The following is a 26,853-nucleotide window of genomic DNA, read 5'->3' on the forward strand; positions in this document are numbered from 1 at the left end:
GTTTTAGAAAAGGCAGAGGAACCAGAGATCAAATTGCCAACATCCACTGGATCATGGAAAAAACAAGAGAGTTCCAGAAAAACATCTATTTCTGCTTTATTGACTATGCCAAAGCCTTTGACTGTGTGGATCACAATAAACTGTGGAAAATTCTGAAAGAGATGGGAATACCAGACCACCTGACCTGCCCTCTTGAGAAACCTGAATGCAGGTCAGGAAGCAACACTTAGAACTGGACATGGAACAACAGACTGGTTCCAAACAGGAAAAGGAGGACGTCAAGGCTGTATGTTGTCACCCTGCTTATTTAACTTATATGCAGAGTATATCATGAGAAATGCTGGACTGGAGGAAGCACAGGCTGGAATCAAGATTGCTGGGAGAAATATCAATAACCTCAGATATGCAGATGATACCACCCTTATGGCAGAAAGTGAAGAAGAACTAAAAGAGCCTCCTGATGAAAGTGAAAGAGGAGAGCGAAAAAGTTGGCTTAGAGCTCAACGTTCAGAAAACGAAGATCATGGCATCTGGTCCCATCGCTTCATGGCAAATAGATGGGGAAACAGTGGAAAAACAGTGTCAGACTTTATTTTGGGGGGCTCCAAAATCACTGCAGATGGTGACTGCAGCCATGACATTAAAAGATGCTTACTCCTTGGAAGGAAAGTTATGACCAACCTAGACAGCCTATTGAAAAGCAGACATTACTTTGTCAACAAAGGTCCATCTAGTCAAGGCTACGGTTTTTCCAGTGGTCACGTATGGATGTGAGAGTTGGACTATAAAGAAAGCTGAGCACCAAAGAATTGATGTTTTTGAACTGTGGTGTTAGAGAAGACTCTTAAGAGTCCCTTGGACTGTAAGGAGATCCAACTGGTCCATCCTAAAGGAGATCAGTCCTTAGTGTTCATTGGAAGGACTGATGCTGAAGCTGAAATTCCAATACTTTGGCCACCTGATGCAAAGAGCTGACTCATTTGAAAAGACCCTGATGCAGGGAGAGATTGAGGGCAGGAGGAGAAGGGGACGACAGAGGATGAGATGGTTGGATGGCATCACCGACTCAATGGACATGGGTTTTGGTGGACTCTGGGAGTTGTTGATGGACATGAAGGCCTGGCGTGCTGCGGTTCATGGGGTCGCAAAGAGTTGGACATGACTGAGCTACTGAACTGAACTATGAAAAATCTAATGAAATAGATAAATGAGCATACTAATTGAGAAAAAGGATGAGGAAAACAAATACACAGTCTTAGAAGTGAGATGAGTTATAGTTGCAGATAAAAAATAGATTGAACATTGTAAGGAAATGCTATGCATTAATTCTCTTCTTTTAAATTAGAAACCTCAACCAAGTGGATAATTTAATTAAAAAATGACCAAAATATATCCAAACCAGTAAGACAATAAACACATACAAAATTGAAAAAGTAATTAAACCATATCTCTCAAAGGGATACTACACTCTTGATTATTTCCAGTGATTTTGTTAAACCTTCAAAGTATAGAATATTCCTTAATCCTATACATATATTGGTATTCAGGGTGGTATTAAAGAATCAGAGCTCATATTTACTGTAATCAGTTATACAGTGTACTCTGCATAATCTCATATTAGTAACAGTAAAAAATTATTTGAGTTTTATAATAATGTCTAACATTTACTGAATTCTGTGTTCTAGGTTATAAGTTATAAGCACTTTTCATGTATTATCTCATTAAATAATATTAAAACTGTGGTATTTGCATTTTGTCCTCCTGCCTGAAGCCATCATTAACCTTTCTTGTTGTGCTTTTTTCTGGAGGCTGCTGGGAACTCTGAAAGATTTAAATTCCATAGGGCTGTTCATCTTTGGAATATGGATTTCAGAGTCAAAATTAGCAGTTTTTTACAAATTTGTCAAAGGAGAATTGAAAATTTTACTGGGCCCTCTAATAGATGGTGTTGAAGCTTTTCTTATGTTTTCCAGGTTTTCATTTATTTCTTCATATTACATCCTTGCCCACAATTGGAATGTAAGTTTTAGACAGGTTAATTGAATCATGCACATAGGTTGGTGTTAATGTATATAGCTAAAAAGTTCGCTTTGGTGAAAACTGTGTTTAAGTTTTGATTTTGTGAGTGATTTCCCACACTGATTTTTCATTTATGTGGCTCAGTGTCCTTACGTGTGAAATAAAGATAATAGCAACCTCACTGAGGAGAAATAGAAATTAAAGTTTATTATCTTTCTCCTATATGTAGTCTTTATGAAGAACTGGCATGAAAGGAATTGAACCTTGAAATCTCAAAAGACTTGGATGAAATTCTTATCTCATACTTTGTATCTAATGGGAATTGGTAAATGGTAGATTTTAAAGTTGTTGAGTCGTAAGAACACTCTCCTTATGACTTACTGCTATTTCACATACTGTAATGAGCTTTGTAGGAATAGGCCTAGGAATCACAGTCACAGAAGCAAGATGTAGCTCAGGATTTGTCACAGCTTCCTTGAAATCATCCTTCTGCCTTCGTTTAATTCCACCTTCCCAGTAGATAAGTGGACTCGGGAGTTGGTCATGATTTCTTGTTCTAAGTCATTCACTTATTTAGATAAGTTTTTAAAAGATGGCTTTAGGTTACCTGAAACGTGGAAGCATATTTAAAAAGTAATAAAGTAAGGGACTTCCCTGATGGTCCAGTGGTTAAGAATCCGAGCTCCAATGCAGAAGGCATGGGTTAGATCCTTGGTTGGGGAACTAAGATCCCATATGCCACATGACACAGGCAATAATAATAATAATATAAAAAGTGATAAAGTAAAAGCCCTGTTGCTTATTAAGTTATGCAACAAATGGTTAAGACTGTTAGATACAAAGTATAAGGTAAGAATTCCATCCAGGTCTTTTGAGATTTCAAGGTTGAAAACAAGGGACCCAAGGGGTTGGGGAAAAAGAGATCAGGACTGAGGCAGGAGAGGAAAGAGGCTGACATTGGGACTGGAGAGAGAAGAGGATGAAGCCAGCAGATGCCATGGGCCACAGCCTGTGGCCTGGCTCTGTGCCAGGTGTGCTTCAGGATCCCTGATCTGAAGGCAGCCCTGTGCTTGGGCATCTCTTTATTATATTCATCAGATGACAGTGTATTCTTAATCACAGAGGAGCTCATAGGTAAAAAATAATTTTAAAAATCTTTTTTGAGACCTTCCTGAAGATATTTCTTTTATCCAGAAATACAAGTATATAGAAGGATTTTGATATCTTATCTGAGATTATTTTTGCAACATTAGTAAAGGCCCATTGACCTTATGGTTGTAGCAGCCAATTCCTAAATCCTCAACAAGCTCGTTCAGTGCCCAGAACTCTTTAAGTCTCCTATAAATACCCTAAACACTTTGTCGCTGGTAATTATGAAAATGTTTTATCTGTACAATATATTATCTGTACATGTCTGAATATGTGAAATGTTTCATAATGTATGTTGAAAAAATAAAAGGTCTGGTTCCTGTGCTCAGTGATGTCATAACAATGGTTGTGTGCAACATAGACCAACGTAAGTGACACACGATTATTTGAGTCTGTTGGCATTTAAAAGAGTAAAAGAATTAGGACAGGAACACTTGGGAAGTTTTCTCAGAGAAAGTGGGAATTGAGTTGGTCTTGAATAATGGATAGTATTTGGATTAGAAACAGTTAAAGACCCAGAGATAGAAAGTGTGTTAGTCACTCAGTCGTGTCCAACTCTGCGACCCCATGTACTGAAACATGCCAGGCTCCTCTGTCCATGGGAATTCTCCAGGCAAGAATACTGGTGTGGATTGCCATTTCCTTCTCCACAGAGATAGAAAAGAACTTGTTATATGCGAAAGTTAGTGAGGAGGCTGGCCGGCTAAAGAGGAAGGATGGTGAGCAAAGTTGCCTAGTAGGACTCTGGCTTATACATGAGGAACTCAAGAGGGTGCTTATTCACATAATCTATAGAGCTGAGCATGCATGGCTGTAGTTGGCCTTGGCAGAGAATATTGGGAAAGCAAGGAATGATCAGAGTGGTTGAAATGCAATCCTGTAAGAAGTGGGGCACTGTAGGACTATTTTTGAGAAAAAAAGATAAACGATCGGAAGTGGCTGAACATATAGGCTTTGGAGCTACTTAAAAATTAATTTGACTTTCTGCTGTATTCCTATATGATTTGGGAATGTTACTTAAGCCCGAGTTTTCTTATCTGCAAAATGGATATAATGGTAGTTTCTTTATAAAACTAGGTGAGAATTAACTGAATAATGTATGCAGTCCTTGACACATAGCAAGTATTCAATAAATGGTATTTGATTATAGCAATCTTTCAGAAATTTTAAATGGCAGCAGCATAAAGAATGAATTGGAGGAGGAGAGCTTGGCAGGCAGACCAACTGAATTTGTTGTTAAGTGGTTTTTAACTTGAATTGTGAAACCAGTTAGTTGGCAGTGACGTATTGGTATGAAATGACAAAGGCTTTAGCTGTGGATTTTGGAAAAGAAAGTAGAAGTTTCTAAAACAGACCTGTATTTCATCATATCTGTGATACCATGAGTTATAGGATGCACCATTATTTATGTGCCACAAAGAAAAAACACTGGTAAACTTTGACATAGCGCTTACTATCACTTAGAATTTTTATTTTATACTTATTGAAAGAGCTTTTTCAGGCTTACTTAGAGACAGCTTTTGATCATACTGCTTTTGTAAATATGTAAAAAGGAAAATATAAGTGAAATAAATTTCCGATTTCAGAAATTGTTTTTTAGCTATTCCTAAAACATTTTCACATTCAGAGTCCAATTCCGAATTACTTCCTGTTTCAGAGTCATCATTGTCTGCAAGGTTGCATGTAATATATTGTCTTCCTTACCATCAGGAGCATGGGTGATGCTGCATTTCTGTCAAAAGAGCTCTGCTATTGTCTCTGAGACTTTTTCTCAGCTGTGACAAGTTTGATGCTGGTGCTTTTCGGTCGTACCGGGAAGATCACTGGGGACGTTATCAGACAACAGCCAAGGTTCACATTCCTTTCTGAAATGGTGCTAAATGGTTTGCTGATTGAAAAGGCCTGGGGATTGCAGTTGTGCCTCCATAACAACCGTGTTCGCATATGTGCAGGCCATGACTGCTGTGCCTCATACCACATGTCTATAGCAATTTTAAGAGGGATCCAAGTTTCCAGAGGAATGATAAATGGCGGGGGGTGGGGGGGATTATCTCAGGACTGATAAATTAGGTAGAATTGAAATGCTAGCTTTATAACTCTGTGAAAGTTAGTTAACTTTACTAAGCAAACTTAGAAATACTGTGGTCACAACCTGAAGTTGTAAATTACTCTGAAGGATGTTCTCCCAGCATTTTTTTTTTTAATCAAGATATAATGGATAAATTTAGCAAAATGCCTGGATCTGAATTTCTGAAATTCTACTGACCCATAAAACGGCTGAAATTGTTTGAAACTGGCTATTAATGTAATAATAGTAATAAGCTAATAATTTTTACCTTTGAATGCAAGATGTTTCTGCACAATAAAAGTTTTTTATACTATTTTCATTTACTCTTACTATGGGCATATATACATATAATGGTTTAACCTGATACATTAAAGTTCAAAGACTATAACCTAGGCTTACTCAGTTTTTCTGTGGGTTGGTAGTGTAAAAACTCTACTTATGATGTATAAACCTAGAAATCGGAAAATATATATCCTTAAAGATGTCATGGCAACACAGCTATTTACAGTAAATACATTGGCAATAATTTTTGAAACTTTATCTTTAGAAACCAGGATAAAACTGAATCTAGAGTAATAATGATTTTATAAGTTTGCACTATTTTTCTTTCATCACCTTTGTTGTTGATCTGTTGGAAATTTCTTTAAAAGTTGTACATTGTAGCCAGTAATTCTTACTTTTCCATATGTTTGAGGTGGAGTATGGGGATTTTTCTCTTCTAATCTTTATAATGAGATATTTATAGGGAACTATATGGTGACTAAGAGTTCAGTCCAGGACTATAACATTGTTATAACTTCTGGGTAAACCTCGTATTCTCTTACCTTTTTTTCTATGATGATGGCCTGAGCCCTGAAAGCAAGTTAATTTTCTATCCCATCTTGTTACATTTTTATAACTCCATGGCTTCCTTTATTATTCCTAAAGTATCCTCATCCCCACTGGTGTGTTTCTGGTAAGTAAGTGAACCCATTATTGGTGGTGGTAGAATCCAGTGAACTCTCTACATTCTATAGAAGAATGTATCCATGTGCAGCTTGCTACTGTTCTGTTTTTTTGAGAGACTTTCACTGATAGTGGAAAGAATGGAGTCAGAGCAGCAGTATCTGGCTCAGACATGGCCTTGGCAGAGTTACAGAGGCCTCAAGGTTTTAAAGGTCACCTCTGTCACCAGGAAGTCCCCGACAGAGAGGAAGAGCACTTGACCTGTGGTGCGCTCTCTGGCCCCAGGCCTTACTGATAGTGGCGCCTGTGACACCCAGTATACACTTCTTGTTGTTTTTCTCTGATGCCTCTTGTACAGTTGATCTCCTGTTTGGCAGTCTAGCTTTGTAGGAAAACAGCGGGCATAGCGAAGTTTCAAAGAGGGTGCTTAGAGTTTTAGAGACATAAATCCTCAGTGATCTTGGAAATGATTTTGGTAATTAACTGCCACAGCTGGGTTTTATCAGATGGCCTGGGAAATGCAGACTATGAATACCATTCCTGTTAGATCTGAAACAGGTAATGGGGCCAGCATTACTGAGAAAATGTGATTTTTAACTGAGGAGCTGTATTTCTAGAAAACTCTTTCCTCTGGCTTCTTTATCCCATTGTTACCTGTAATTTCATCATCTTTTCATTTACTTCTGTACGATGTGATGTCTTTGGGGCCAGCGGGTATTTTTATCCACTAGTTGTAGACATGTTTGTTCTTAGGGCTCTGCAGTGGTTGAGGGAGTCCAGCCCCACCCACTCCCTGGTTGCTTGGCACCAACCCTCCCTGGTTGTTGGGCATTTTGTTTACTTCTGCCCTTAATTCCCTGCAGGTGCGTAAGTACAAGAGCATGATCCTGGAAGACCTGGAGTCCGCCCTGGCAGAGCACGCCCCTGCGCCACAGGAGGTTAACTCAGAGCTGCCGCCTCTCACTATCGATGGAATTCCAGTCTCTGTAGACAAAATGACCCAGGTAAGGGGCGGGGAGTGAGGAGGAGAAACAGGTGGCACAGGTGTGGGCGGGCCTCACATCGCTTTGTTTAGTTTTGTCCTCAGTGATCCACCATCAGAGTAAGATGCAGGCTGGAGTCTGATAGTAGCAACCCTGGGAAAGAAAATGTAGGCCAGAAGAATGCCCCCAGCCGAGGGCATGGATGTGGTCTTCTCCTCCTGTTGGCAGTTTTTTCCTTTCAGTTGGGCCTTTGGGTTACCTTCAGCTGGAATTGGTTTGGACAGGAGACTGTCAGAACTTTGATGAATCGCAATCAAATGGAGCAAGAGACCTGTAGTCTCTCTTGGGCTGAGCTGTTCCTCTTTCCATATAAATTCTGAATTCCACCACACTGATGCCACAGGGGCCTCCCCTCTCCAGGGAATAAGAATGGAAAACTCGGAAGGACACCCTCCTGGGTCATTGCTTCCCTTCTCTCCCTTTGAGAGGGAAAGTCAAAATGTGCTAATCCTGGTAAATCAACATAACCTCAAGGGTTTTGCTGAGACTGTTCCTTTTGTTTTTTTAGCTCTAAAAGTGATAGCTTGATCAAGAACAAATACCTTTTTTCATAACATATCTTCCTACCTTTTTTCTTTTTGAATACTTCTAGCTTTAAATCCAGTTGTGAGTTTTCTTTTCTTATCTTTGTTTTTTTTGGCGTGGCACATGGCATGCAGGATCTCAGTTCCCTGACCAGGTATTGAACCTGCATCCCTTGCAGTGGAAGCACAGGCTCTCAATCACTGGACTGCCAGCAGAGTCCCTTCTTTCTTTATCTTGTTCAGACTTCAGCAGCATTTATCATACTCCTTCCTTCTTGGAACTTTCTTCTTTCAGTTTCTGTACCCCACATTGTCCTGAATATCCTCCTGCCATTCTGCATACTCCCTCTCAGCTCTTCTGCTAGCTCCGCTTCCTCTTCTCACTTGACCAGTATTGTTGTGTCCCAGGGCTCTATCTGTAGTTTTTCTCCAAGTAGTCTCATCCTGTCAGGTGGGCTTTATATCCCATCTGTATGCGGTCTATACCCCAGCTTATATCACTAGTAGATTTTCAGTACTAGACAGGCCCAAAACAGAACTTTGATTGCCTCCACTCCCCGCTCCAAATCTGCTCCTCCCCTAGTACCCTCGCATCAGCTAACGGGTGCACAGTCCATCTGGTTGCTCAAGTCCCTGCATAGGAGTAATCCTTGGTTTCCTGTTTTGCCCTCACTACTCACCAACCACATTTAGGTTTTCAGCAAGTCATGTCATTTCACCTCCGAACGTACTCTGACCATTCGTCTTGGTCCGCTTCGCCACCCTTGCCCAAACCTTTAGCTTCTTGCATGGACTCTTTCAATTGGTCAGTTCTGTTGATCTCCTTTCTGTTGCAGTCCATGCTCTACAGAGCCACCAGAGATTGTTTGAAAAACTTAAATCAAGTAATATCACTCTTGTGTCAGCCCTTTAATGGCTTTCCATTATTCCTAGAATTAAATTCAGACACTGCCAAGGCCTCTGAGGCCGTATATAACCAGGCCTCTACCTCATTTCTCATTCTCCGCCTTAGTCACTGTGTTCTGGCCATGCTCATCCTCCTCCTTTCTATCAAACACCCCAAACTCTTTCTTTCACTTCTGCTACGTCCCCTGCCTGAAACATTATTCTCCCAGACTGTTGCATTGACCTTACCTTATTCAAAGTCTAGCTTAAATATCACCTCCTGAGACAAGCCTTTCTTGATTATCCCATCTAATGAAGCTCTCTCTTCACCACCAAGTCACAGACTAATACAGCCCCATTTTACTGTCTTTGCAAGACTTATCACTACCTGAAACTGTCTTATTTGTTTAATTTATACTTGTGTATGATCTGTTTCTTCAGCTAGAATTGAGAGCAAGGGCTTAGTTTCTTTCCATTCTTCGCCGTGGTCCAGTATAGCTACCTGGCATCAGATAATATCTGTATTCTAAATACGGTTGACACTGTGTATCCATGATTTCTGCATCTGTGGATTCAACTGGGAAAAAATTGCAGAAAGTTCCAAAAAGCAAAATTTGAATTTGCAGCACTGGTACCTGTTTACACTAGGTATTAGTATAGGTATTACAGGTAATATAGAGACAGTTCAAAGTGTACAGCAGGATGTGTGTAGGTTATGTGCAGATCCTATGCCAGTTTATGTAAGGGACTGGAGCATCCTCTAATTTTGGCTACCTGTGGTGGGCTTCTGCAACCAATGCCCCAAAGATACCAAGGGACTGCTATAGTAGTAGTATCTGTTCAGTAGATGACCTGAAGGTCAGAACACGAATGAGTCCAGTATCATGGGTAACTGGTTCGCGAGGCTCCCGAGGAGGCATTCATGCAGCGCAGACATTAATGCTGCAGCTCAAGGGGTGGCGCCGTTTTTTTTAGTTGCTAGTCTAAACTAGCAACTTGGTCTGAAGTAATGCAGTATTTTATAAATGTAAAGCTAAATTGTAATCTTTTGATTGTTGGAATCCTAGATCTTTCTGTGGATACTTGAAGCATCTCTAGATAATGGTTCAAAAAGGAAAACATTACCCAAACTTTTTTCCTGTCACTTCATACCTGCTATTATTAATACATTGGGCTATTCTGACTGGTTAAAGAAAACATAAGGTGAATTTTACCTGATTAATGTAAAGAATCTACTCTATCTCAGATTTAAAGTACATTTAAAGCTGACTAAGCTTCTGATTAAGAGGCTTAATTAATCAGAAGTAAGGAGTAATCATTAAGAAGAAGGAATGTACCATGTTTAAGAAACTCTTCTCCTGCCATGGGAGTGTTTTGCTTCTTTGTCACATTTGGTGTGTTTAGTGGAAATAATCTGAGATTTTTATTATATTAAATCATGGCTACTGATAATTAGGAAAGTTTGCTGATGATCATAGAAGTCAGAGCAGACAGTTTAATTATCATGTTGGGGGTAAAACATTTGAAACTATTTTTTCATTTTTGTGAAATATGTACTCAGGAGAGCTTGGTGCAGTGGTGCATCCAAGGGAAGCTGGTACCAAGTCATGAGTCAGTTTCAGAGGTGCTTGGTTGGAAGCTACATCTTCTTTATGGTTGTACATTCCCTCCCTACCCTTCTCACCACAGATGACAAGTGAAAAATAACACATGGCAAACAAAACGGATGGTGAGGAGGAGTGAGCAGAATGATGAAAAACCCAGCTCCCAGCTGAATGGAAATTTCTGAATATTCCAATCCTGGGGGTGCCCCTATTGATCCTAAAACTATTAAGGGTAGTAAAAGCAGAGTTTAGTTTCAGACCAAACCTAGATAGGCAAGGTAAAGCATCAGCAATAGAATATACATTGGTAAAATTTTTCCAGAGAGCAGGTTGGCAAAATTTTCAATGTGCGTGTCATGCCCTCCAAGTAAGCAAAGATATATGCTCATGGCATTGTTTACAAAATGAAAATCTGAGAATAATGTGACTGAATAAATTATAGTAGTGGTGTTTACCTGGAAAGAAGAGCAGCTTAGCCCAGAAGAGACTAGAGGTGAATATGCAGTGAAATATTAGATACTAGAAGTGATGATTATTTCTCTATCACCGTAGAATAATACTATGGTATATTAAATTAAAAACTGATGATAAAATAGCATTTCTTTTATATATATATATATATATAATTTGAGGAGTTTAGGACTTTATTTCTGTTTGTTTCTACTAGGGGGCCTAGATTTTTCCATTCAGGGAATACAGAATTAATTGATCTCATTTGTTTAAAACATACACACAAAACTTGCGCATGTGTGTGTGAAATTTTAAAGGTGTATACACCAATATTAACAGTGATTATCACTGTGTGGTGGCATTATGGGTGATTTTCATTGTCTTTGTCTAATAAGCATGAATTACTTTTGTAACCATAGAAACCCAAAATTGAATTTTTTAAAGTGCAGGTTTTATGATGTTTCTGCTTTGTCCAACGTTTTTTTTTTTTTTTTTTTCCTTAGTGTTCTGGTGAAGATGTCAACTGTTTTTTGTTTTTTTAAAAAAAATTCTCTCCTGTAGCTACTGTGTGTTGGAAGGCACAATACTAATTCTTTATAGGAGTATCTCATTTAATCCTTGCTGTCCAGTGTGAGAGTGTTTATGTATGTATATAATTTCTATTTTATAATCAAGGAAGAAGAGCTCAAATATTATCTATAACCATAAAGGACAAAGTGGATACCAATTTTGGATACCAAATTAAGTTTAAGTGTATACCAATTCTAGAGACCATGATTTCCTTGAAGTGATAAAATTCCAGATTTGTAAAAGTGCACCAGAATAGAGATGGACTTGGGTTAACCAGACAGCTCAACTAATCATCTTCTCTGCACTGAGTGCTATGGAGATGACTACTTTAGAAATATAATTCGATATACAACCAAAAATGGTTCTGAATCATCCAAAGAGAGTAAATTGCATTCAGTATTGTTTCAATGTTATATGTTCCTTTATTTTGATTCTTTAAAAATTAGAAAGTTAGCATAGTTAGTTAAAGTCAGAAGATTAGTCTTTAAGTCCCAGTTCTACTGCACAGTAGCCCTGGTTCCTAGTTTCATCTAATGAAAGTGAGAAAACATGTGCATTCCATCCTTAGGGAACTGGAGGTAGAAAAAATGAGATGTTATATTGAAAACTACTTTGGAAACTAAGGAATCACACAAAGTATTACTACTAATTAGAAATGCTAGATATATATGTTACCTATATTGAATAACCTAAACATAACATTTCTCACTCATTTTTCACTTAGAGAAACTTAATGAACCTAGAATTTTGATTTTGCTCAGCAGTGAAGTACAACAGTACGGTTCACAGGGTATTAAAGAATTGAGGCAGAAAGAGAGGAAACAACTTAGGGACTGAAGCAAGCTAGTGACAAACGAATAGAACTTAGGCTGGAGTCCATACTGCCAGTGCTTGCTTCCCCCTCTCTGTCTCTCCCCCGACTCCTGTCACTCTCTCTCTCTCTGTTTTTCTGTAAAACTATATTGTGATCACCACTCAGATTGAGCGTTTCAGGTCATCTACACTGAACAGTTACTGTTACAAAACAATTTCTTGATTTTCTCTGACAGTCATCAAAATTGCCTTCTACAACAGATTGAAATTAAGATACTAATAACATAGTATCTTAAATTCTATGTGAACTGAATGCCCTGATTCTTTTAGGAATTAGCTTATTAGTTTTGGTTTTTGTTGTGTTTTGTTTATCTTTGGTAAAAGTATAATTCTATATGAACAAATAGATTGTTTACCTGAAAAGCTTCTGTTTTTACTGTTATAAATCTATCTTGATTCTGATATTTTTGTGTTTATCCAGCAAAAACCACACAGCTCTGTAGTATTTTTAGTGGAAAAATGAAAACGTGAATTTCTAGACTCCTTTAAGAACAGTAGCTAGACTTTATCCCATTTCTGTCTGCCTCTTTGCATAAGAATTGAAGGAGGTTGAGAAAAGGCTTAGGAGAAGAAATCATTAATTTAATATAGATTCTGCAACCTCTAATTAAATCATCTTTTTCAGAGGTTTTGAAAGCCAGTTTAGCAAAATTTTCTAGGATACTTCAGACCAGAGACCAGAGGATGGCCTAATTGTGCTTTTCAAACTTCAGTGTACAAAGAAATCACCTGAGAGTCTTGTTTGTTTAAATGTGGATTATGAATCAGGGCTGGAGTGGGACCTGCGATTCTGCTTTCTACCTTCTAAGTGAGGCCAGTGCTGCTGGCTCTCAGACTGTACTTTGAGTTTAAGGACTTAAATCATTTCTTGTAGAGTCTTTAAGTAATAATTACGATTTTGCTGGTAGAAAATCAGTTATGTTCTTTACCACATTAGAGTTCTGTAGGAGTCTTCTTGTTCGTGGGAGATTGTTAATCTTTTTGGAATTTGTGTTAGAAAATATCTAGGCAAAGAATTATAGAATAAATACCTCTGGAGAGAACAGGCTGGAATTATTGGTTAAAATCCACTCCTTCTCACCTCTCCCTTTCTTCTCCTTCCTTGAACTTATTGCCCTCCCCTTACTCTCACTGGGGCAGTCTTTGTTGCTTTAATATCCCCTTGGAGTAATGATGCAACAGGATAGTAATTCTTCACCAGTTTTCAGGGGAATCTTCAGAAACATTCAGCACCATGTGGTTACTTCTTTGAAAGAAATTATTCACAGGGATTAATAGGTTTTACTCAGAAAACATTCATCAGTTATCAAGTTAGGTTTTTTTGAGTATTGCTTTGCTTTGTTTTAAAAAAGCATATATTTTCCCTTTTCTCCTCAAAGGCTAGGAAATTATGCTATGTGAAATATGCCAAACACGAAGGACAAATATTGCGTGATTCCACTTACATGAGGTATCTAGAATGGGCAAATACATAAAGATGGAAAGTAGAATAGAGGTTACCAGGGTTTGGGGGAATAGAAATGGGGAATTATTGTTTAATGGATAGAGAGTTTCTGTTTCATGGTGAATGGGCTCTGGAAATAGCGGTGATGATTGCACAACATTGCAAATGTACTTAGTGCCACTAAACTGTATATTTTTAAATGATAAATCTCATATATATTTTACTACAATTAAAAATTTTAAATAAGAAGGGTTGGATAAGAAGTAATTAGTTCAGTGGTCCTCAAACTTGGCTGCACAGTAGAACCACCAGGGGAACTTAAAATCCTAGTGCCCAGGTCATGCTCTAGACCAATTAGACCAGAATATTTGGGGATGAGATTTAGGCTTCTGCAGTGATTAAACTCCCCAGACAGTTCCGTTGTGCAGTGAACTTTGAGAACCGCCGTTGCGGATCACAGGTCCTAACTGCTTCTCCTACTGTCGTGTCAGAGTCTGTGTGCAGGGCAGGCTTTTCTCACTGTCTGAAATGATCAAAAAGTACCGATGTGTCTGATGCCATTCCACATCTTGTAGATGTTAGGTAGGCAGGATGCGATCAAGAGAAAAGAAAAATAACAAAAACATTGGCTGTGTTCTTAAATAGAGCACAGCGTGTTTTGAGTAGAGTAAAATAATTCAGGGTATATTCAGGAATACTAAGGGAAGGGAACATGCATTTATATTCCATATTCAGGACAGAACTAGATTAGAGAAAAATAATTGTGTACTGTATGGCAAAGAATATCTAGAACAGATGACTATTTTTTTTCAAATTAGTGAAAAGATAATTAGAAAAATAAAGTCTTATGAATTGTAAAGAAAAACAGTCAATACACATATAAGTCTCAGCCTCACTAGTAATGATAATTAAAATAAATCATTTCTCCCATATCCAATGAGCCAAAATAAAAAAGAATAATTAAAAAATGTGAAGGCAGCTCAGGAGGTTACATGTGAACACCCCGTGCACCCCACACTCTTGAGGTAGCTGGCAGGCAAGAGCCAGGACCTGTCTCGGCCCAGTGGCTTTGGACAGTGCACAGGTGCTGGAGCTATGCTCTTCTTCCCTTTTGGAAGCAAAACAAAGGAAAAATGTGAAAAGTGAAGGGAGGTTTTGAAATAATGGGTTTTGTTCTGCCCATTTGGTGGGAATAAGATTGACAAAATCTTTTAGGAATATAGTTATGCAGTATCTGTGAAAATGTTGAATGCATATACCTTTTAACCAGCAATTCTTTTCTGCTAGAGGAATACTCACAGGTGTGCTCAAAGAAGCATGTCCAAGCACTGTGTCAGTGTTATTCGCTCAGTCGTGCCCGACTCTTTGCAACTCCATGGACTGCAGCCCACCAGGCTCCTCTGTCCATGAGATTTTCCAGGCAAGGATACTGGAGTGGGTTGCCATTTCCTTCTCCAGGGGATATTCCCAACCCAGGGATCGAACCCGGGTCTCCTGCACTGCAGGCAGATTCTTTACCAACTGAGCTACAACCTAAATGGTTATCAGTAGGAGAATGGTTAAATAAATTGGAAAAATCTGTCCTGTGGATACTAGGCAACTACTTTTTTTTTTTTAATGAGATTATTCTAGTTGTACTGCCACGAGCAGATCTCTATGGCAAAATGTTGAGTAGAAAAAAGTGAATTATACTAAAAATATGTAAATATGTGTGTTTTTTCCATCACATAAAACTGTGCCTTTCCAGCATATATCTGTGCAAATGCATAGAATTTGACCTATAAGAAAGGATGTTCATCAAATTAATGTCTCTGGACAGGTAACTAGATTAGGGAAGGATGGATCAAAAAGGGTTTTGACCTTATCTGTGTTATTTAGATTTAGATACAGAAGAGCACAGTTAGGATAAGGTAGCAGAAACTGACCAGTCTGAGACTCCTTCAAAGAGAAGGTAGAATTTTAAGAACGTTTAGATTAATGGGAGAGAGACAGTGTAATGGATTGATGTTGTATGGAGACAGAGGCAGAAGTGTTGGCTTGAGAGAGGAATGTCTTCACTGGCTGGCTGTCCCTTGAATTCTGCGATTTTATCTTTCCTTCCAAACTTGTTCTTCCTGTGTTTCCATGAAAGTGTGTTTTATGGGAAAATGAGATTAAGAGAAACCAGTGTTTCTGCTGGCCCTCGTGGGGAATGTGGGGACATAGGATTGGTGTTTCTAGTAAGGAAAGTCACTTTCATTACCTCTACGAACAGAGGTTAGGGATACAAATAATTCCCGATAATGAGCAAAAAAATAATTTTGTTTTTATTTTCTAATGCCCTTTAAATATCCATCTGAGTATGATAGGGACTATCAACTGGAAGTTCATAATTTTAAATTAAAATAATGAAGCCACACTCTGAAAGTTCTTCGGTTTTCCTTCTCTGCTCTGTTGCTGTTTTCCTGTGGGATGTAGAAAACATTGTCTTTTAATGTGGCTTGATTTTAGCTGTTATGTCTTTAAATATGTTGCGTATTCTCCAAACTCTTCAGTAGATATGGGGTTGGCAAACATTTTATTTTGAAAGGCCTTTTCTTGGTAACTGAACCTAAGTGGACACCCGAAGCCTCAAAATTCCTCATCTCGATTACATGCAGAGCGAAGAGAGAGGGAATGAGTAGTTGGGAATATATAAGGGTCCCACAAAGAAGTGTCTGAATTTACAAGTGGAAAATTTATAGCATAATAAGAAGTATTGTTTCATTTTGGCCAGATTAAAACTTTGAGAGTTAGAAAAATCTTTAAAAACTATCTGTGGTTTCTATATAATCTTTATTTTTGATTGCCACTGGCACGATGTAACATATTTTTTCTTTGCTGAATGTGCCCTGGAAGGAGTGGTGTTTTTTATTCTCTGCTGATTTGAGGTGGGCTTACTAACCAAGCTGGACACTCAAAGCTGGTCTTGAGCCTTAAATTAGAATGAGAGGTCAGAAAAGCTTGTTGCAGCCCAATTAAAGGACAGCCAGAGAGGATAGGCTTTACCTTTGCTCATCCTGTTGATTGTCTCCCCTGCGGATTAAAGACAAACCTTCCTTAACAAGCACATTGAGTAGCTTGGGTTTCCAAAACTCTCCAGGACCAGTAATTAATCCAGTTGGTAATGAGAGCACAGTGTTGAATTCTGGAAAGAAATCATTTAACTCTTTCTTTACTAGATAGCTCATTTCCCTTTATTAATATCCCTTTGCGAACACTCGTTATTTGGAACAGTATAAAAATAGTGTAGTGGAAAATTGCCTTTATCACGTTATCTCTGTGCACTTAAATGCAGAAATTGTCCTTCATCCCTAAACTGTACATACTTGAAAAGTTAACTTTTCTGGTAGGAAGTGCTTTTTGCTTTTTATTTTGATATAGAGGCAAATTTTATACAGTTGATAGTACTTTAAAAAGTTAAGATCTGACTCTGTATTGAAATTTGTTAATTTCACTCTGGGTCCATTTTTTAACTTAATGGGATTTTTTTTTTTTTTTTTTGCCTGTGGAAGTCACCTTTCCTTTGTGCTGCTTCTGTTTCTGCTGCCTCTCATTAGCCTCTACTGTCTTCTTCCTAGGGCTTTGAAATATTTCCCATCTAGAAATTCTAGCAAATCTTTTCAGACTTTTATGAAAACTTTCTCTTTTTTTTGTTAATTTAGAGATATTTGGCCTTCTTGTTTCATTATCTGTTCATTCTATGGATATAAAGAACTCTCCTTTTGAAGACTGTTAATAGAATAAAAGAAAGGGGAGACGTAAAAATCTGTGATACGAGTTTATTTTGTTTACACATCTGAGAAAGCTATTGTTTCTTTATATGAAGGAATGTAAATATTGTGAGGATTGAACCTTTTCCTTCTCTATATAACTGAGGCTAGAGAAAGACACACTCCCAGGAAGCCAGGATAAAGGGAAAAATGACTTTGAGATGCACTTTCTTAAAATAACTGAAGAAGTGACCTCATGAGCCAGCTGATAGCCTGGGTCTGCAAATGGATACATTTCTATTAGCCTGCTGCTTGATGCCACAGAGCCAAATATATAACAGAGTGTATTATGTCATATCCTGCAGGCAGGAGACTGTCTGGGAGACAAGGGGGACTTAGAAAGAGAGGTGAAATAGCAGGCTTGGGACACGAATTAGCAATGTAAATACTGTCAACCAAAACTTTTTATTAGGTGAACATTACCGATTTGGGTTTGTGATCCCATATTATCTGCTAATTTCTATCATCTTTCAATTAAATAATATTTAAATGAGAAAGCTTGATGTTTAAGTAGGTTCTTCAGTACAGGGTTGCTATACTCATTCTCTCATTAATACTTAAGTATTCCCATTTCTGTTTTCTTTCTTTCTCTACAAGGTATAAGTCCATGTCCTTGGGTCTGACTCATGCTAAAATTGTTCTCATTTTGGTCATAAGAGGCAATATAAGTGTGTCCTTAGATAGAAGATGTTGCTTATGTCTGGAGTACTATAGACCATCAGGTTCAGAAGAAAGCAGTAGGTCTGAGGGGGAAGACTATAACTTGATAAACTGATTCTCTTGCCAGAAATCATTGTTAGCAATTAAGAATGTTCACAAAGTAGCCTCCCCTTCTCCCACAGCATACACACACATTGTGGTAACCATGCCAGAAGACAAAGAATGTTAGTTGTCTCTGTGGTTTAACATCTGTTTGGTCTGGATTTGATTTGTAAAATAATCTGGATTAAATCTATAATATGTCTAAGGTCAACACATGTGCCATTATGTTACTATATGTCAGACTCACAGACATTGGACTACCTTACTAAAAACTTTGTAGAAGAGTTTTAGAGTTATTTTCCCTTTTTATTAAGTAAATCCCATTTATTTTCATATATTTTCATATAGTTAGTCATGTTACTGAATTCTCTTATTGTTTATAGTGGTTTTTCATTTTATTCTCTAGGGAGATACACAGTCATACTATTTACAAATAACAGTGATTTTCATCTGTTCCTCACCTCTTATTTCTCTCATTTTATTGTTCTGATTACTATCTCCAAATGAACACTTTTTTTTTTTTTTTCTGAAAACATGTTGACCTTGTTTGACACCTTATATGCATAGATGTTCTAGAAGGGAGATGAGCTATAGCATCAATAGAACCTTAGGGGTGGAAATCAAACACAAGACTAGATATTCTTGATCTTATAGGAACAAGTGTATGACATGCAGCTTAAGGTGCACTTTATCAACATATGTATAATTCTCCATCACTCATGGAGCTCTAGTAACCTATGGGAAGCAGTCAGTTCTAACATCACAATTTGGAATTCTCTAGGACCCTCCAGGTAGAGAAGGCAATGGCACCCCACTCCAGTACTCTTGCCTGGAAAATCCCATGGACGGAGGAGCCTGGTAGGCTACAGTCCATGGCATCACTAAGAGTCGGACACGACCGAGCAACTTCACTTTGACTTTTCACTTTCATGCATTGGAAAAGGACATGTCAACCCACTCCAGTATTCTTGCGTAGAGAATCCCAGGGATGGGGAGCCTGGTGGGCTGGCGTCTATGGAGTCGCACAGAGTCCGACATGACTGAAGTGACTTAGCAGCAGCAGCAGCAGCAGCAGGACCCTCTAGGAAGGCTCTTTATTTTATAATCTTAGAATTTGTTGGGAGACACAAACATATCCCAGATGTATTTCATGACTACTGATGACTATGCTCTTGTTTTCCAGGCCCAGCTTCGGGCATTTATCCCAGAGATGCTGAAGTACTCTACAGGTCGGGGGAAACCAGGCTGGGGCAAAGAAAGCTGCAAGCCCATCTGGTGGCCTGAAGATATCCCATGGGCAAACGTTCGGAGTGATGTGCGCACGGAAGAGCAGAAGCAGAGGGTGAGGTTTCTCTAGCCTGAGTTTCCTATTGCTTTTTCATTCTGAGTCAACCAGCTCATTTTTGTTGTTCTACTTCTTAGGCTATAAAAAATCTAAAAACGTGTGTAGTAGTCAAACCTATCCTCGAAAAGAAGTTTAATATCCACTGATTCCCGTTTATCAGTCCATCACCATAAAGACTTGGGATAGGTCTATGAATTTATATTTCTCTCTGCAGTTGCCTTTTGGACTATTGTAATTTTATAAGGTGCTTGGAAAATTAAAGAAACTCGAAGTAAAAGTATTAATCACTTTGCGTATTAAGTCGCTTCAGTTGTGTCCAACTTTTTGTGACCTTATGAATGGAGCCCTCCAGGCTCTTCTGTCCATGGGATTCTCCAGGCAAGAATACTGGAGTGGGTTGCCATGCCCTCCTCCAGGGGATCTTCCCGACCCAGGGATCGAACCCATGTCTCTTAAGTCTCCTGCATTGTCAGGCAGCTTCTTTGCCACTAGTGCCACCTGGAAAGCCCCATTAATCACTTTGAAGACTCAGAAATGTCCTTATTTCTGGTTAGCAAGAATCACTGTTGAAAATACATATAGAGAGATGTGAAACTAGTCAAGTCTAGTGATAATGAAACATTTTAAAAAAGAAGAAAGACTAAACCAGGTATCCTCCCTTACTTGTTCTGCATATTTGTTTTTTGGTTAGCTTTTAAATTTTACTGAGAATCTTAAATAAAATTCTTGACTAAAGAGTAACCTTCTTTTATGAGAGGTTTACAAGTTGACCTCACGTTAGAGTAGGGTATAAAACCCAAAAGCTAATCCAGACCTTGATCAGGAAGGAAACCAGTGTGAAATCTCTGGTACTTGGTGCTGAATTTCCTTGTGTTCAGATGGGTCTGTGAGAAGTAATCCTGAAGAGAGTTACTCCATCCCAGTTTGATTTGGTTTGTTTGATAGCTAACCAGCTGCTTATTCCCCAGTGGAACTAAATAACCAGCATTCTTTGTGACTTTATGTGCTTTTCTGGTCTTTTGATGACAGGTTTCATGGACCCAAGCACTACGGACCATAGTTAAAAACTGTTATAAACAGCATGGGCGGGAGGACCTTCTCTATGCTTTTGAAGATCAACAAACACAAACACAGGCCACAACCACACACAGTATAGCCCACCTGGTACCATCGCAGACCGTAGTCCAGACTTTCAGTAACCCTGATGGCACTGTCTCACTTATCCAGGTGAGTAAACCTTACGGTGAGTAAACCAGATTGTGATTTCTGAAGCAGGTCAGGCTAGAGAGTTTTATCTACATAAATTCTTATATGAACTTTATATAGCTCCCTAAGATCTTACTACCTGAACTTGATTTTTTAAATAATATTTTATTTATTTATTTTTTTAAAAATAATATTTTAAATTGCATGTATTTTGCTAAATACAGAGCTATAGATAGCTTTTCTGTATATTTCCAAATCAAAGCTCTGTTCAAAAAAGGTTTTCATTTTTTGTTATTTTACTCTGTTAGTGGCCAGGAAATAGTCCTTCTGAATTACCTCTTCTGAGGTAAAACACAATTTGTTGGTAGATGAGTTCAGTTCAGTCGCTCAGTTGTGTCTGACTATGCGACCCCATGAACCACAGCTCTCCAGCCCTCCCTGGCTCCCGGAGTTCACTGAAACCCATGACCATTGAGTCAGTGATGCCATCCAACAATCTCATCCTCTGTCGTCCCCTTCTCCTCCTGCCCTCAATCTTTCCCTGCATCAGGGTCTTTTCAAATGAGTCAGCTTTTCACATCAGGTGACCAAAGTTGGAGTTTCAGCTTCAACATCAGTCCTTCCAATGAATATTCAGGATTGATTTCCTTTAGGATAGACTAGTTGGATCTCCTTGCAGTCCAAGGGACTCTTCAAGAGTCTTCTCCAACACCATCAGCATCAATTCTTTGGCACTCAGCTTTCTTTATAGTCCAACTCTCACATCCATACATGACCACAGGAAAAACCATAGCCTTGACTAGACGGATCTTTGTTGACAAAGTAATGTCTCTGCTTTTCAATAGGCTGTCTAGGTTGGTCATAACTTTCCTTCCAAGGAGTAAGTATCTTTTAATTTCATGACTGCAATCACCATCTGCAGTGATTTTGGAGCCCCAAAAAATAAAGTCTGACACTGTTTCCACTGTTTCCCCATCTATTTGCCATGAAGTGATGGGACCAGATGCCATGATCTTCGTTTTATGAATGTTGAGCTTTAAGCCAACTTTTTCACTCTCCTCTTTTACCTTCATCAAGAGGCTCTTTAGTTCTTCTTCACTTTCTGCCATGAGGGTGGTGTCATCTGCATATCTGAGGTTATTGATATTTCTCCCGGCAATCTTCATTCCAGCTTGTGTGTCTTCCAGTCCAGAGTTTCTCATGAAGTATTCTGCATAATAAGTTAAATAAGCAGGGTGACAACATATAGCCTTGACGTACCCCTTTTCCTATTTGGAACCAGTCTGTTGTTCCATGTCCAGTTCTAAGTGTTGCTTCCTGACCTGCATACAGGTTTCTCAAGAGGTGGGTCAGGTGGTCTGGTATTCCCATCTCTTTCAGAATTTTCCACAGTTTATTGTGATCCACACAGTCAAAGGCTTTGGCATAGTCAATAAAGCAGAAATAGATAGGGAATCTCTAAAATTCAGATTGGGGTGAGAAGAGAAAGTTGGTTAGCTGACATAAGGCACCAATGATGAAACATGATGGCTTCTAATATTGACTTATTTGGTTGAAGTAAAACTCTGAAGCTCATGTTAGTGTCTGATGTATTATTTTAGTCATTGATTTCATATTTCATTGCATATTAATCATTACCTCTGCTGAATTTGGGACTGAATGAGTCTTCACTTCTGAGCAAAGGAGAGGTTGAAGAAACCATTCATTGACACTTACTACTTCAATGTTTTTGTTTAGGTTGGTACAGGGGCAACAGTAGCCACATTGGCTGATGCTTCAGAATTGCCGACCACAGTCACTGTTGCCCAAGTGAATTATTCAGCGGTTGCTGATGGAGAGGTAAGAAAAAGGATTCGGTCTGTTTTCACTTGATGCTTGAATGTATAGGTGGAAAGAAGGGAGGGGCCAGAATATGAAGAGACTGTAAGTAGCCTAGACATCTGTAGCATTGTCTTGTGTAAACCTTCTGAAAATATCATTCCATGCCAGTTTTGCAAATAGCATACTCTGTGTATAACAATTGAAATTAATAGATCTTTATGATTCAGACATAACTGTCAGGAACTTAAAATTTTACGTTTGCAACATAGCATTTTATATCCATTAAATATTTTTAGGCTGTGAATCCCAAAGAATTTAATCTTTAGACTTTATTTTAAAAAGTTAGATTATTAAAACAAGCTGACTAAAACATTCTTTGAACGGATATATATATGTATATATATTTATAAATCAGTAGACATGATTTATTGCATTATAAATGATCCTTTGAAAATACTTCACAAGAAAATCCTTCCTTGGTAATTCCCAGGCAGTCCAGTGGTTAGGACTCGGCACCTTCATGGCATGGCCCAGGTTCAGTCCCTGGTTGAAGAAGTAATATCCCACAAGCTATGTGACACAGTCAAGAAAACCCTCAAAGAAGCAAAAACAAAAAAAGCAAGAAAATTCTTCCACATGAAAACTGAGCTAATTATGGGATATAAACTTAAAGGTAGTTAACCTTTATTGAGCACTCAGTAAACTAAGCACATCTCAGCTCTAGGAAGTATAGGTTCTGTTATCATCTTCGCTTTTTACATAATAAAAGGGAAAAGGTTAGGTGATTTGTCCAAAGGTACAGAGTAACCTAAGTGTACAAGCTGGGTAACACATTTAGAAAAATGTTGTCTAAGCTCTGAGCCATCAGTGAAGTTCAGGAAAGGGTTTGTTAAGTGACTATAGGCTTTTCCCCTAAAGGTTGTACTCCTGAAGTTTGAAAACTAGCCAACAGATGTCAAGAGCCATATCAGAAATGGAACTAAAAATATTATCTCCCCTTTGCTCAAAACCATAGACTGTTTCCACTGAGAACATCACAAAATCACTATCATTTGTGCATCTCAGGAAAGGTAGAGAACTGCTGCATTTCCTGGCTAGTGAGGTGAAGAGAATTACAGCAGGCTTCCGCCCCTACCATGCTGCAGTTCAGGTGTTAGACGTATGGAGCTGAATTACGCAGGAACCCTGCTCTCAGAGAGGGGTCTGTGTGAATGAACTGTGGTCCCTGCTATAAGAGATGCTGCAAAGTGGTACCTTCAGAATAGAATGTTTTGGTATCCAAGACTGGGAGGATTTGGGACAGGAGCTGGCCTTTGGTTTCCTGGTATAGAAAGGTAAGTCAACAGGAGATTGACGCACCAAAGTATGTACTCATCATGAAAGAGAATGGACTAGCTGAGGGGGAAAGTTGTCAGTCCCCAAACACGAAGACTAAAGGACAGACACTCCCTGAAGTGTGAAGGAGGTAGCGAAGACACAGGTTGGTAGGTTTGTGGGATTGGTTACTTTTTGAAGTTATTTACCATATCTCCCTACTGAACGTTTCCTGGGTACTATTTAAAGAAAGGAACTTTGAGTTTCCTAAACACTTTTGAATTTTTTGAAACCTGTTTTACAAAATAACTTCACATAATCAATGTTTTCAAAAGTTCATGGAAAATATGAAGGGAAAAAACATCTTAGTCACGTATCTATGGCTTTTCTAGCAGACTAACATCATTTTAAGTCATTTATATTGAACTGTGTGAATGACATACACAAATAACCTGTTGGTAAATATCCAAATTCAGTCAGATTTTAAAAATTCTAACTCTTCTCATATTTCCAATAAAACAAAAAGGATATGAAGAAAAGAAGCATACATTGTCTCAGAAAGTGGCAAAATGTTTCAGATTTTATGGTTTGCTTCTCTGCCTTCTGATTTCTCTTAGATGTTGACATGATTGTTAAGCATCTTAGTTTTGAGCCGTGAGCACTATGATTAGTCAGACTATCTCACAGGCTTGGAAAGGTAAGACCACATCAAGCCAACAAAGCATTGCATCAGATGACTCAGGAGAAACATCCTACTGCCTGTATTTAGCATAGTTTCTTCCCAGGAACAGAAAGTTCTTTACAGAAATAAACAGTGCTTATACTTTTAGAAGTTGTAAGGTCATTTTGTTATCCTAGCCTTGCCAGTGAGAGCTCTTACATTAAGTCATACTGCATTCAACATCCAGTTAGTTGCATCACTATGATATCTGATAATAGTGGTACACAGGATTCCGTTAAAGAAGCAGCAGCAGAACTGAACTATGGACACATGAGAGATAATGAACTTTAGACTGAATCATCAACACATGTTAACAGTTTTGAAGTAACATAGCTTATTTTAGGTGGGCTTTTTATGAATATCAATTTATTTGAAATATGGGCACACTGAAGAACAAGCAGAGAAATATGAATAATGGAACATGTTCTTCATCTGGCTGTTAAGTAAATGCTTTCTGAGTTCTGTGCCAGGCACTATATATACTAGAAGTAGAGGAAAATAAAGACCTTCCTTGCTCTTAAAGAGCCCACAGGTAGCTGGTGGAGAAAAACACATCAGAGAAAATGGCAATGAGATAAGGATCTAGTGGAAGCCAGCCCAGGGTGTGGTGAGACACAAGAGAAGAGGTCCTGAGCCTTGGGCTGGCTGTAGGGAGTTGTCTTCAAGCGGAGCTGTCCCAGCTCTTGTCTTACCTGATCTCAGATTGGAGGGGTGAATAGGAAGCAACGGCAGGAAGGACGGGAGTTGTGTTCCTGTCAAAGGGAGCAGCGCACGCAGCGCCTCACAGTGTGAAAGTGGGGAAGAGCCACAGGTGGTTCATGATGGCCAGAGCGACAAGCTCGCCACAGTCTGAAAGGCCTCACTGTGGTGGCTCTGTCTCAGAAAAGCACAGAAGCTGACCATATGTCCTCTGAATATCTTTCCCTTCTAGAGTGTGTGGCCCTTTCTCTGGGACATGGTGATGCCCAGGCATAGATAACCATAGAGTGGTTCCCAAAAGATGGCGAGGGAGTGCAGCAAGAGCCCAAGCAAGCACAACCAAAGCACTGCGACTCAGAATAGGAAACTCCAGAGAAACGCTAGCACCTAAGCTGACTGATGTATTGCCTGTCGATACTCTGAGTAGAAGTCTCTTCATCTACTTCTTCTTCCCACTTCTTCTCCACCCTTCACCACAATCCATTAATCATCTGTGCCATAAATTCAACTTCCTTAACGTATACTGTATATGGCAACATTCTAATACCATTTCCACTACAAATAATAGCTGTAACTAAATGCATGTGTATGAAGTTGCTGCTGTGAGTTGAGCCTGAGTACTTGGGAGAGCTGCACAGGGCCACACTCTGTAGCAGGGTGGGCAGAAGTATAGTGGGGCAGATCTGGAAAGAGGAAATGCTACAGGGCTGGCCAGCTTCAGCTGATTTTCAGAATAGAATCATTGGCCATCTAGAAATTGGGAATGTAATTCGTCATCTCAAATGATGTTTTCTGTGATGCTCATTGGAGTAATAAGATCAAAGCGCTAATACCTTGAGAAGCAGGAGTTGTGTGAATTCCTGAGTGGGCACCTTTGCAGCTTTAAGGGGGGAGGTAGGATGTCTCTGGCTCTTAGAGCTCTGAAGGCTTGCAGCCACAACCCACTGCCCGTGAGAACTCGGGGCACACACTAAGGTAGCTCAGAGGGGTGTCCCAGTCTCTGGGGGGCCTTTGACAAACATTTAGAGAAACACTGTGATAATCAAAGTATAGCAATAGAACCAAAGAGGGAGGCAGTTAAGTGAGCTAGCACTGGGCCCCAGTGGGAGCTCCAGTAAGAACAGCTAGCATCCTAAGACCTGAATCTGTAGAAATACTATACCTGAGCTGCTTGACTTATCACCTGCCATGTTTTAGAACTGAAATGGCTTTCATTGCCCCAGCTGCTTTTTGGGTTTTGGTGGTGATGGATGGGAGAGATACTCAACAGTATTTATTGAACAAAATGGACTGAAGTAGCTAGATTCAGGTATCCAGAACTGGGGCGGTGCGGGGAGGCGGAGGGGAATGGAATCTCTTAATGCAAAGCATTATACTGAAATCAGTCATTGTCAGCCAGGCACACGCCTGTGCCCATCAGAAAGGACACTTGGTGCTGTCTGAAGATATTTTTGATTCTCATGACTGAGGAGGATGCTGTTAAACATCCTACAATGCACAGGACAGAACTCAAAGAGTTGTTTAACCTAAAATGTCAATAGTGCCAAGGCTGAGAAACCCTGTGCTAGATCTAAAAAAGCTGAATTTTGATCTACTCCAAATAACCAGATAGTATGGTTT

The 26,853-nt window shown here is 39.0% G+C and overlaps 1 protein-coding gene across 6 annotated transcripts in view; it reads left to right on the forward strand.

The window, feature by feature from the left end:
- Positions 1-26,853, forward strand: part of NRF1 (nuclear respiratory factor 1) — a 122,801-nt gene that overhangs the window by 62,964 nt on the left and 32,984 nt on the right. For all 6 annotated transcript variants that reach the window (XR_011256501.1, XM_069586953.1, XM_069586950.1 and 3 more), the window contains 4 exons: positions 7,045-7,185; positions 19,311-19,469; positions 20,502-20,699; positions 22,416-22,517. Coding sequence is in view for 5 of the 6 variants with exons in the window: in XM_069586953.1 (XP_069443054.1) it covers positions 7,045-7,185; positions 19,311-19,469; positions 20,502-20,699; positions 22,416-22,517 (600 nt within the window). In the remaining variant the exon portion in view is untranslated. The remainder of the gene's footprint in view (positions 1-7,044; positions 7,186-19,310; positions 19,470-20,501; positions 20,700-22,415; positions 22,518-26,853) is intronic.

This window comes from Ovis canadensis, chromosome 4 (genome assembly GCF_042477335.2).
Source record: "Ovis canadensis isolate MfBH-ARS-UI-01 breed Bighorn chromosome 4, ARS-UI_OviCan_v2, whole genome shotgun sequence".
Taxonomy (NCBI): Eukaryota; Metazoa; Chordata; class Mammalia; order Artiodactyla; family Bovidae; genus Ovis; species Ovis canadensis.